Source organism: Urocitellus parryii, chromosome 6 (assembly GCF_045843805.1).
Source record: "Urocitellus parryii isolate mUroPar1 chromosome 6, mUroPar1.hap1, whole genome shotgun sequence".
Classification (NCBI taxonomy): Eukaryota; Metazoa; Chordata; class Mammalia; order Rodentia; family Sciuridae; genus Urocitellus; species Urocitellus parryii.
Genome location: NC_135536.1, coordinates 95,285,080 through 95,298,285, shown reverse-complemented (window position 1 = coordinate 95,298,285; position 13,206 = coordinate 95,285,080). Strand labels below are relative to the sequence as shown.

General features: G+C 38.7%; 1 protein-coding gene across 1 annotated transcript in view; it reads left to right on the top strand.

Annotated features, from left to right (window-relative positions):
* The window catches only part of Shc4 (SHC adaptor protein 4), a 123,970-nt gene that overhangs the window by 50,661 nt on the left and 60,103 nt on the right, over positions 1 to 13,206 (top strand). Inside the window, exon 3 of the mRNA XM_026390639.2 lies at positions 9,577 to 9,640. Within this exon, the coding sequence (XP_026246424.1) occupies positions 9,577 to 9,640 (64 nt within the window). The remainder of the gene's footprint in view (positions 1 to 9,576; positions 9,641 to 13,206) is intronic.

Genomic DNA, 13,206 nt, shown 5'->3' with positions numbered 1-13,206 from the left:
TGGATAATAATGATCATCACATTCAATCATCATTAATTACCCCATGCCCCCTCTGCCCTATCTAGAGTTCGTCTATTCCTCCCATGTTCCCTCTCCCTATCCCACTATGAATCAGCCTCCTTATATCAAAGAAAACATTTGGCTTTGGTTTTTTGGGATTGGCTAACTTCACTTAGCATTTGGCCTGTTTCTTAACATAATGTTCTCAAGTTCCATCCATTTACCTGAAAATGAAGTAGTTTCATTCTATTTTTATGGCTGAGAAAAACGCCTTTGTGTATATAAACCACATTTTCTTCATCCATTCATCTGTTGAGAGGCACCTTGACTATTTCCATAACTTGGTGATCGTGTAATTGCACCGCTCTAAACATTGGTATGTGTGTATCACTATAGTATGCTTATTTTTGTTTTTTCGGATAAATACAAAGGAGTAGTATTTATAGCTGTGTGATGTGGTAGTTTCATTCCGAATCTTTTGAGGAATCTTCATACTGCTTTCCAAAGTGGTTATACTATTGATGCAGTTCCACCAATAATGCATGAGTGTACCTTTCCTCCCACATTTTCACCAGCATTTATTATTTGTGTTTTTGATGACTGCCATTCTAACTGGAGTGACATGAAATCTCAGTGTAGTTTTGATTTGTATTTCCATGATTGCTAAAGATATTGAACCCTTCTTAATGCATTTGCTGACCATTTACATTTCTTCTTTTGAGAAGTGTTTTTTTAGTTCTTTTGCCCCTTTATTGATTAGGTGGTTTTTGTTTTTTGTTTGTTTGTTTGTTTGTTTTGGTGTTAAGTTTTTTGAGTTCTTTATGTATACTGGATATTAATCCCCTGTTGAAAGAGTAGCTGGCAAAGATTTTTTCCATTTTGTAACTTCTCTCTTCACACTCTTACTTGTTTGCTTTGCTGTGCAGAAGCTTTTTAATTTGATGCCAGCCCACTTATTGATTCTTAGTTTTATTCTTGAGCTTTAGGAACCTTATTAAGGAAGTCAGTACCTGTGATGATATGTCGGGGTGTTGAGACTATGTATCTTCTAGAAGTTGCATACTTTCCAGTCTAATTCCTATATCTTGAAACAGTTTGAGTTGACTTTTGGATAACACAGATTCTTAAGAAAAAAAAAGACGTCCTCTAGTTAAGTGGATATGCAAATCTAAGGTGATATATAATTCTGGCAGCAACTAATTGGCAAGTCTTAGGTAAATGGAGAGTTTAGGGCAAAAGGTCTCCTGGAGTACTCTCGAGGTTAGCTGCTGAGGGAATGAGGGAAGCAGGCTGGACACAAGGAGAGGCTGAATATCAATGAATTCACAACAAAGGTCTCTGCAGATACTATGGGCAATTCTGGAGTTAGGATAGCACTTTAGAGTTGTTCCAAATTGAGGCAAGAGGACAAGACCCTCCAATCCCATAGTGACCAGTTATTGGATGCCTGCTACCTCTCAGGGTGAGACATATGCATGGGGAAGGTGACTTCTCTCGGGAGAGGAGAATTTCTGGGGAAGGAACCCAGTTGTGTGCAGTCCACTCCAGCAATTGAGGAAATGAGTACCTCCACTTTGAAGGAGTGGGGAGAGTCTTGTTTATACAGGGAGACAAGGTCCACACTTTGTTTCAATGTCATGGGGACACCTAAACTTTTATATATTGAACACATTTTATGTCCAAAGTAGTCTGAGAGATTACATGGGGGTACTTAAAGAAAATCATACATGCAATCTGCCTTTATAGAAACTTGTGCTATCAAGTACTACTTGTATAATAGACATAATTTTTACTATTATCCAATGTATTACCTACAGCATCCCAGTTATATCACATAGAATACTTTGCTGGTACTGGGTACTGTATAAAATAGATTTGATCCAGTTAAAGCAGAAAGCCATTAGAAGGATAAAGCAATAGCAACGGTTGACATTTACTGAAACATCGTTCAAACACTATCCTACTTTATATATTTAAGGGATTGAGACCTATAAAGCTTAAAAAACTTGTTCAGGGTCATAGAGACTTTAAGACACAGCTAGAATTTGAACTCTAGCTTGCTCTAGAGGAAAACGAAGCAACTGGGGCCAGTCCAAGATCTTTTGGATCCTGTTTCTCTATAATAATGTTCAGAGAATCATAGTCTGCAGGCCAAATTCAGCCAGTGGCCTGATTTTGATTTTTGTTACCTTGCTGTCCAGGAATAGTTTTGATATTTCTAAGTGGTTGGGGGAAAAAGAAGATATAGTGACATGTGAAAATTATATAAAATTAAAATTTCCGAGTCCATAAGTGTTACTGGCATCACAATCGTGCCTGTTCATTCATAGACTGTAGCTGCTCTTCAAGCCATAGTAGCAGAGTTGAATAGTTGCAACACAGACTGTATAGCCTGCCGATCTTAAATTATTTACCATCTGGTCCTTTTCAGAAAAACTTGCAGAGTGATTCTCAACCTAAGCTCATCTGGAAACACTTGGGAGAGATTTTAAAACTTCCAGTTCCTAAGTCCTATCCTGTACCAATTAAATCAGAATCTCTAGAGATAAGACTCTGTCTTCAGTACTTGTTAACACGCTCCTTGGAGTTTCTCCAATGTGCAGTCAAGACTGAGAACAACTGCCTCTAGTGGGAATGCAGTTTGAGGTTCAGATGGACCCAGACTCTCTGCCTCCAGACTGCCAGATGGAAAGAGAATGCAGGTCACTCTTGCCACCTGCATGTACTGGGAGCAAAGAAGTTCAAGACCTCCAGATGCCCGCTGGTAAAAGCATTCCCCAAGAGCAGGCAAGGCAGGGAGGCACGGGGGGAGAGGAGTGGATTTGCCAAATATCTACTCCAGCACAGAGTGACTAAGTTGAAGACAGATTTTCCCCCAAATGGAAATCATCAAATGTACAGGGAGTGTAGCCTTCCTTATCAAGCCTCTAGGAACAGTTAACCTCATTTCTTAGCATCCACTACAGAAACCATCTGGTCAAAGCTGTAGAGCACAAAACCAGTTGCCCTATGTAGCTGAGTCCAAGAGACTTTTGAATCAACCATGTGAACCATCAACTCTGCTTCAAGATCATCTGAGAGGCTTGTCAAACTGAAGATCCTAGCCCCATTACAGACTTAGAGAATCAAAATCTCTACAAACAACCCTGGAAATCTGCATTTGAACAGTTACCAGTTGATTATTGAGAACTTGAAAGTTTTTTGCCACTTTTTTTTTGGTTATGCTGGCAAATTCCTGACAGATGTGCAGGTCCAACTGTCCTTCAGTCATTTGCCACCGTGGACTTAACTGGCTAGCCCAGGAATGATTCCTTTAAGAGTGCACACCCACATTAAAAAATGAACTTTTCAGATAAAATTGATAACATATATGCCAAATGGCCTTTTAAAGAACCAGTTATTTTTTTTTTAAATGTGACGAAAGTTGTTCTTTCCAACAATTGCTGTCTCACGCAATGTTATTAACACCTTTGCAGCAAATTGGTTTAAATATTAAACAGGGCCAAATCTTCCTTCTTTGAAAAAAAAGGCCAAATTTTTGTAAATAGATACATATCATTGAGAATGAAATGGAGTGAATAAAAAGTGGTTGATCAAGTTGGATCTGTTCTGTTTTTTTTTTTAATTTAAATGAAAGAACTTAGACTTTAAAGTGATCACATTGCATGTCGATGCACTCTTTAAAAGCCACACCTTCATGATATTTTGAATGTTTTCTCTCTAACAGAGTTGTTTTAAAGAAGTCCAGCTTATCCCAAAGTAAAGGAAAACAGAGTTTGGGACTGACAAATTTATTCTTATTTTGTATGAAAATGACTCTTGTCATTTTCATAAGGCATAACCACTTACAAAGGCTACAGACTTCATTTTGTGGGTGTAAGTGTCTGAATATTGAAATACATGATCCTATTATAGGAAATTATTGTGAGATAGAGAACATTAGCATTTACTTTCTGTTAACTAGGGAGACTTGTAGGGGAGAAGCGATACTTGGAATAGGATGGTCATTTCACCTCATTCCAGTGTGATTAATGGTCCACATTTGTATCAGAGCCAAAGGACAGAAGAACAGAGTAGACAGAACAACCTATGTCCTATGGTGGCTGAGCTGGGTCGAATTGCAAATGTACTTCAGAATCAGATTTTCAATATAATTCAGGAGGACAGTGGTGGTTAAGTCAGTGTGAGGGTAAATCCTATGGCAGCACTGAAAGGTTTTGTTTGACCACCTGGGACCTGAGATGCATGTTTCTAAAATGAAAGGATATATTTATGAGCTGGGTGTAGCCTCCTTGAGTGAATGGGTGATGCCCCTTGATAACAGCACAAAGGGAGTCTGAAGTTTCCATTTTTAACTGGCCTGTGGACATTGACTCTGTTCATTGTGCCTTATCGCCATGTTGGCAGGCTCATGTTCTAAAACGTCGTGTCCAAGGGCTTTTACAAGTCCTTGGATGTCTTTAATTTCACCAAGCTGAACAAAATTGAACACATAGATCACTGAGACTTGATGTCCTGAAGGCAAAGATTTTGAAAAAGATGGCACTGGTTTCCCTAGAACAATTGGAATAATATAATACCACACTGAGGTGGAGTCTGAATGACTCACAAGTCCCTTCATTCACAACATGAAGGCAATTTGAGACTTTCAGGTGACAACTTGACCCTTAGACATTGTTAACCGGTTTCTTTAAGGATCATGTTGGAGATGAGAAGTAAAGGGAAGTCCCTTGGGAAATAGAGGCAAATTAGTGTGGCTGGAATCTTTTCAGTTTGGAAAGGTTCTTGTTGTAAGAAAATTTTATTCTCTTTTCTATTGCCACAACAAAACTGAAACCACTCCTTCACTGTGTGTGTGTGGACGTGTGTGTTATGCGAGACAGTGGCTGTGACTCTGAGCGTGTATGCAGGGTGGAGGATTGCAGGAACATTGCCTGCAATCATTCCAGCAGAGCCCTTTGCCTGGTTTCATGTGACACATTTTCTGGCTTTTCTATTTACTGAAGAACTGCATTTTCACTGGGAAAAAACTGCCCTGAAGCCCTTCCCCCCATTAAATGTACCACTTTGTCTTGGATTGTGATATTGCCTTCCAAACTTGGGGGGAAAGAAAAGGAGAGGGGTGTTAGGCAACATTGCTGCCAAAGGAGCTTAACTGTTTAAGGGTTAAAGACACAGAAAAATTATAACTTAAGTACTGCAGTGGGCCTGGGGTTAGTGAAGAAAGATGGCTTTGTTTAGATGATTGGTTTGGACTTTGTGAAGGCAGACAAAATATCTTTTTTTGGTCTTATGGCGTAGGCAGGGTTTTATAGTCTTAAAAGCAAATCTTCAACTGCATTCTCCTTCTCTTACATCAGCCCACTTCTCCCCTTCCTTCTCATGTGGTGAAACAATAAACAAAGTGGCCACTGTTGGTGTTGTGGGGTGTTTCTCTCTCTTTCTAGAACAGGCTCCCAGGATAGAAATCTTCAGCCATTTAAACTCCCAAAATTCTGCTCCTCTAAGAGAAGACAAGTGCCAAATGTTTGCTAGCTGCAGAAGATCTAATGGCAAGACAGCTCTGAAAGGCCTACGCAGAAATGCAGACTGCTGGCAGCCAGGAAGGCGGGGAACCCTGGGCCCTGGGAGAAGTCGCCACTGCAGGCTCCCAACTGTGTTTTCTTTTTCCGTAGCATTTGTACAGTCAGTGTATTAGGCTGGAGGGTGTGGCTGAGACTCCAGAAAAACTCTGAAAGTACTATTTGTTCTTGAAAATATTACAGTTAATTTCTTGGTCCCACTCTCAGGGAAAGAAAAGATCTTTGTAAAGAAAAGCAACAAAATGCAGGCATATATCTGTTTTTCCATGCCTGAGATTTCCAGATCTGTTAACACTGATATCAGCAAAGAAAGTGAGTTTCAGAGGTTATTTTTAAGCAGTGGTTTACAAATGCTTTGGGGGCAGTGCGGTGGGAAGTAGGCCCTTTGAAATCGAATAAAGGTAGCACGAACACAGTTTTTTGGGGGGGTGGAGGGAACCCGTGGTTCATTTTAGAGTTTCAAATCCAAACCAAAATAAAAACCTCTCCATTTTCAAAGTAAGTTCATAAGCACATGTTTTCCCCTTGTTTTCTTTTGAGGAGAGTTGTATATCCAGAGATTTTCACACTGTAAAGCTGCAGGCATCTCAGTTGGGGTGAGTGTGTGAGTGTTCATGTGCCTCTGCCAGAAGGCACTAGCAGCCAAGGGACAGAATGCAAAGGCTGGGAAAGGTTGGGGCTTCAGCAAGAGCCTTTTCAGAGCTGATCCCAGCCCATTTGCCCTTTTCCCTTGGCAGTTTATCTCAGCCACATTGATGTGAATGTTGGCTAAAAGGTAGCCCTCACTCTGTAGGGGACAGGGGACATGAGGAAAAGAGGACAATCAATATCCCCCAACCCCCACCCCAGCCTGGGGCTCCTCCTATCCACCTGGCCATGTTGCTCCTCCCTGGCTGAGTGAGAGTTTTGAAGTCAGACCTGGATTTGTATTCTGTGTCTTCCTCTATCAGCTGCCTTGTTTGGAAGCAGTAAAATTTAAGTTCTTTGAAACCCAGTTTCAATTCCTTTCTCCTTCCTTCCTCCCTCCCTCCCTTCCTTCCTTCCTTCTTTCCTTCCTTCCTTCCTTCCTTCCTTCCTTCCTTCCTTCCTTCCTTCCTTCCTTCCTTCCTTCCTTCCACAAGGTCTTGCTATGTTGCTCAGACTGGCCTCGAACTTATGGGCTCAGTGGATCCTCTTTTTCTCAGCATCCCAACAATATTTAATTTGGCATATTTTATCTCTACATCACAAGCTTTGGGGTTGGTTTTCTATTCTAAAAAAATGTTCCTTTTACTTACACTCTCTTTCAATATAAGTTCTTGCCCTGTCAAACACTTTGATAATTTTTATATTTGTCATGCTTTATCAAATTACTCTTTAGAAAGATTATGCTAATACTATTTAGGCTCCTAGCAATGGATAAATATGTCTGAAGTGGTAATGGACTTCATATTTGTTTTTTTCCTAATGTAAATGAAGTATCATGTAGTTGTTTTAAATCTAATTTTAAAATGATAATGTATAAGAACAGTTTCCTCTTTTTTAAGATTGAACTTTTCTCTCTCCTTCTGTGTGAATTAGCAAACTATGGTCTGTGGGCCAGATCTGCCAACTGATTGTTTCTAGAAATAAAGTTGTACTGGAACACAACTATGCTCATTTGTTGGCATATTGTCTAAGGCTGTTTTTTTGCACTACAGTGGCAGAGTTGAGCATTTGGAACAGAACAAAGACTAAAATATTTGCTATAGGGTCCTTAACAGAAAAACATTTGCCACTCTCATCTCTTATCTCTTATTCATTCCTGCTTTACCACATTTTATTCTCTAGCAATGTCAAAGTATTTGTTCCCCTTGTATACTTCATGCTTCTGCTCTTCTCTTTCTGGGATTTCCAGTCCCCACTCTGCCAGGTAGATTCATCCTTCCTTGAGAGTGCTCATGCTAAAGAGTCCCCTTTAATTCAGATTTACCATGTTACTTTTGTTAGAAGATAGTGACAGTAGGTGTGTGAGGAATTAAAAAAAAAACAAACAAATAAACCCAGTACCTGGGAAAGCACTTTGTAAAACTATAAGGTACTATATAAAAGTAATACCTTCTTCTAAAAATAATTCTAATAATACTTATTATATTGGGTAGCATCAGGGTCCACCTTTCTTTGTACTTTATTTTGAACTACTTACAAAGCACCCTGATTGATTCTTTGGAGTAAAGGTCCTGCCCTTTCTTATAATACTGTATTAAATACTATGGATATAGTGGAGTTCCTGGACTAATTATTTTGGCAGTTTTGGAAGTCAATTTGGATCAATTATATGAGTCTCATCAATTATTGAATAATCACTAAGGTGACTCAGAACATTAATCAACCAACCAAACAAGCGAAGCCAACCTTCTGCATGATCCTTCTGTTTGACTCAGAGAACAATACTAGAGGAAACAATATATGAAATCCTGAGAAAATATGCTAAACCAAGGAGCCATACTCTTCTTTGGTTGAAGGTAATTATGCAAAAATCAGACAAGATAATACCTTGGAAAAGAGTTTCATTTATTCAGAGGGAAAAAAGAGATCCTAGGCTAAAACATATAATTCTGAAATGATGTGTGAAATCTTTGGGAGTTCAGCTCGCCCTTCCAAAGTGTCTTCTGGATCACTGATCTGTACTATCACCTATCCTAACCGTAGCTTCTTAGTAATGGGTCTGAATTCCTTTCTCTGATGCCTCCCCTCTTTCTGTGGAAATCAAAATTATCTCAGAAAATATTATAAAAAAACTGAAATACAATGTTGTATTATCTTCATACACAATTTGTTACTTTAAACAGTGATCTCTGGGGAGACCCAAGAAGGAGCATAGAGAATTCCATTTGCCTTGTGAAAAGTTAAATGTGTGTGTTGAAAGCAAAAGGCTCAGGTTCATATTACACAGAGTGAGGAAGGGTCGGTTATGGATGTTCATCGTCCCAGACACAAAAGCTTTTAGTTATAACTGCATTTCTGGAGAGGAGGGCCCTTCTCCTCCACCACTTCCATTAAGGAGCAACTACTTCTTTTAGTGGTGCTTTTCTCTCAGGAAGTGCAATATGTAGTAAGAGCAGAAAAATAAGCAAAGGAGGAAATTTGATATTGATTTTCTTTTTCTTATGTGAAATTACATGAAAGCTCAATGGTGTGTAGCAGTTACTTAGTCAATAAGGCTCCATTTGAGCCCACCTTGAAGTCCAATGCTCTCTCTATCCTTTCAAACTTCTTCTAGTGTTGTATTTGTTTGTTTTTAATTGTCTTTGGTGCTGAAATAACCATGAACCACAGTGAGGATTTTGCTAAAGGAAAAATTGTGAAGTATTCCCAGAAGACAAAGGTTGGCCCCTCTTTTTTGGTTAAAAAATCAACAACAAAAAAATCAAATCTGGTTGTATACAAAGTATATTCACACCAATTTGTGTCTACATACATGTACTTTGGATAATAATGATCATCATGTTTCACCATCATTTCTAACCCCATGCCCCTTCCCTTCCCCTCCAACCCCTCTGCCCTATCTAGAGTTCGTCTATTCCTCCCATGCTCCCTCTCCCTATCCCACTATGAGTCAGCCTCCTTATATCAAAGAAAGCATTTGGCATTCAGAGATATGGAAAATTGTGCTCTACATTTGTAACAAGAATTGTAATGTATTCTGCTGTCATATATAAATAAAAATAAATAAAATCAAAAAAGTCTAATCTGAAAATCCAAGGAAAAAAATTAATGAGCAAAATGATTAGTAGGACTCCTTGTTGGAAAGCAGTTTTTCAATATTAGGGTATTGCTAGGTCTCCCTGAGTTTGAACTAACTGCAGATGAGACTAAGCGCAGCATTTTCTCCTGTGGGGCTACGGAAAGGTCATTTATGGCAGCCCCACTGTTTATGTCTGCATACATGCTGGTCATAATAATGCTAGCGTTTCTTGAACGCTTACAGTGTGTAGGTGATATGCTAAGTATTTCTATGGTTTCTGTTCTATAGGGAAGCAATAAGTCGCCTGTGTGAAACTGTCCCTGGGACAAATGGAGCTGCTAAAAAGCGAAAGGTAAATATTGATGTGTTTTGTTTTACGTTTCTCTAATTACAGCAAAGAAGGTATCAAAATTTTTGTTAGTTCATTCCACCACGTGACCCAAGATCCAGTCTGGACTTATTCATTGGCACGATATAGAAGCTGCACCCAAAGTTGCTCTCATCCCTCAGAATTTTCGAGCTCAGCGGACAGTGTCTGAAATGGTGACACCTTGCTTGGCAGAGTGGAGGAAGTGCCTGGGTTTCAGGGCAGAAACCCTGGTTCCCTGGCGGGTCTGCACTTGCTTTAGAGTATGATGTCTCTTCTCTCTGAGACACTGTGAAGTTAGGGAATTCAAACACATGACAGTTTGGGGCCTTCCAATTTCAATATTTTATACACATATGCATTTAAAAATGTTTTAGAATTTTATACTTCCTGGTAGAGATGAGTTAATAACACATGGGTAGAAGGAGATTACCATGCTGAAAGAAAGCAAAAATTTTGATGTTAGACAGACCTGATTGAAATCCTGCCTGTACCACCCAAGAACTATAAGATCTTGGACAAGTCATTTTCCTCTTGGATCCTTGGTTTTCTTATCTGTAAAATGAAAGAAAATAGTACTTTATAAGATCATGGAAACATTAAGTGAAGTGATACCTACAGAGTGTCCACCAGTGTCTGGCGTATATGAGACTTTCTATTTCTATGTATTTTCTATTTCTTTTTTTTTTTTTTTTTTTAATTTTTTTTTTTCAAGAGAGAGTGAGAGAGGAGAGAGAGAGAGAGAGAGAGAGAGAGAGAGAGAGAGAATTTTTAATATTTATTTTTTAGTTCTCGGCGGACACAACATCTTTGTTGGTATGTGGTGCTGAGGATCGAACCCGGGCCGCACGCATGCCAGGCGAGCGCGCTACCGCTGAGCCACATCTCCAGCCCCTGTATTTTCTATTTCTATGTATTTCTATTTCTAGTATAATTGCTATTAAGCTGTTAATCCTGAAATGCATAATTGCCTTGAAAAGTCTTAATTTAACAAAGAGGTGAAGTCTCTTTATTAGATATGTATATGAATCATAGAATTGTGAACTGTTTAAGAGGAAAGGGATGTTTATTGATCTCATTTTGCCAATTGCTAAATTGAGTCTGAGAGAAGAGATGATCATTGGGACAATTATGGTCAGAGCCACCCCTCAAAGCCGGGTCTCCTGATTCCTAGCTGAGTGATTTATTTCTATATCACCCTGCCTTATTTTTTTGTTATCACTCTTCATCATTTTACATAGGGCTGAACCCAGTATCCCAGAGTGGCTCAAAGGAGCCATACATCATGGTAACTTACCCCTGACAAATGGGCCCTGGAATTCTATAAAGGACTCCCTATTAGTGGCTTCTTTGACAGAACCCCTTGCTCCAAAGTAGCCACTAGACTCTTCCTTCTCCTCATCTCTGCTTCAACTGCATGATCTCAGTAAACAAGCTCATTCATTTAAGATTTTCTTGTTTCAGGAGTACCCCCAAATAAAACAAACCTGGTTATTATCTCTCCAGAAAGTATACCTATAAAGAAAAATAAATTCTTGAGTTAATTCCCCTTGATAACTAGCATTCTTAATATATACAAGGGAGTCTTCCTGGAACTTCATTTTTGAAATGCTCTTTATTTCCAAAATTTTTACTGTGATAAAATACATATAACAAAATCTTTTATCTTAACCATTTTTAAGTGTATGGCTCAGTGGTATTGTTTTTCTAGTCTCCAGTTCTTTTCATCTCTGCTCTGATATTTATTACTTTCTTCCTTCTGCTGGCTTGGGGTTTAGTTTGTTCTTTTTTTCTAGTTCTTAAATTGTAAAGTTAGGTTTTTTATTTGATATCTTTCTCCTCCTCCCCCTGCTCCTCCAATGTAAGGGTTTATAGCTTTAATTTTCCTCTTGGCACTGTTTTTGCTGTGTCCCTAGTTTTGCACGTATGCTATGTTTTTATACTTTGTGAATCATCACAGAAAACATAAACAGGTGCTATTTCTTATCCTCATTTTACAGATGAGGAACCTGGGACTCAGAGAGGTTAAGTAACTTGCCCAGTGACCCAGAGTTGCCAGATTAAGCCCAGGCAGACTGGATTCAGGATCCATGTTCTTAACCACTGTGTTCTCTGCCTCTCTGGCCTTGCCTATCTCCCCAGGTTAGGGAGTCAAAAACTATTAAGGTCAACTAAATATGCTTAGGATCTGTTTTATTCCTTTAGGTCTGTGGAGTATTTCACCATAGGAAATTTGGAGGGCTGAGGTACTTATCCATTTGTGTGATATGATGAGTTTCTAAGTCTAAAAGTCAATAAATAACAAAAAAGTTTTTTTTGTGTGTGTGTGGGGGGGGGGGTCCTGAGAGACTGTGACACGGAGTCAGTCTGGTGTCAATACCAATAAGTTAATTAGTTTATATCAATTAAGGTCTCCCTATCTTAGATGTTTTCTCATTTATAAAATATGATAACAATCACCCCTCCCAGCCAGCCTCCACTTTCTTTGTGAAAGTTGGGAAGTATCCTAGTCTCACTTTCTCAGCCTCTCCTTTTTGTTCCCTTCTCTTCCTACTCCCGTAACTGCCTGTCCCCAGGCCAGGACCTGCACATTTTCCCCCCTCTTATCAAAGCAGAAATACTGTAGCAAAATTGCCAGAATTAATTTAAAACATGGTAGTCACAATCACTATAATCTGTTAGCATTTCCCTGGGTACTGTGCCTTTCCATGAACTTTATTACTAAATTTGATTCTTCTAAGAATCCCATGGCTAGAGGTAGAAGGACAGAAGCAATGTTATTATTCCTGTTTTCTAAGTGTAGAAACTAGGGTTCAGGGAGTTTCCTAAGGTCCCTCAGCTAGTTAGTAGCACCCTTAAGTTCCCTTAACTAGTTAATAGTTTCCTAAGGTCCCCTGGCTAGGTGAATCCAAGTTGCCCTCCACCAGTCCTGTTTGTTTTCTATTCGGCTATATTTGCCTGAAACCTATGTGCTTTCTCTTCCATGGGTTATTAGAAAGTTTCTAAACAATTTCTGATAATAATAATTATTATTATTTAAATTATTTCTAAATAATTTCTAGTAATGGAATGAAATAATTTGACTCCTATACTCCTTTTTTTTTTTTTTTTTTTATAATGCTAGGGGTGGAACCCAGGGCCTCATGTGTACTAGGCAAGTGCTATGCCACAGAGCTGTGTTCTCAGCTCTGTCTTCTATACAATAAATACATTTGAGCATTTCTCTCAAGGTTAAGGTTATGGGAGGGCAAAATTAAGATAATATACATAAATGATTTTTGTAAATAACAAAGTACTTGTCAATTATGAGAGTATTATTATTTAATAAAAAATTTTTAACATCTAGCATGCAAAAGAAACTCAGAAGAAGCAAGGAAGTGGTTCACTCTCAAATATAATCACTTTGGGTAACAAAAAAACCAAATATAATCATTTTGGATAACACAAAGTCTCTGGATTTATGGTTTATCTTGCCAAGCACTATACAAAGAGCAAAGAAAGCAAACCAAGAGTCAACTTTATAATGGAAGGATACTTGTTTTTTGGGGTAT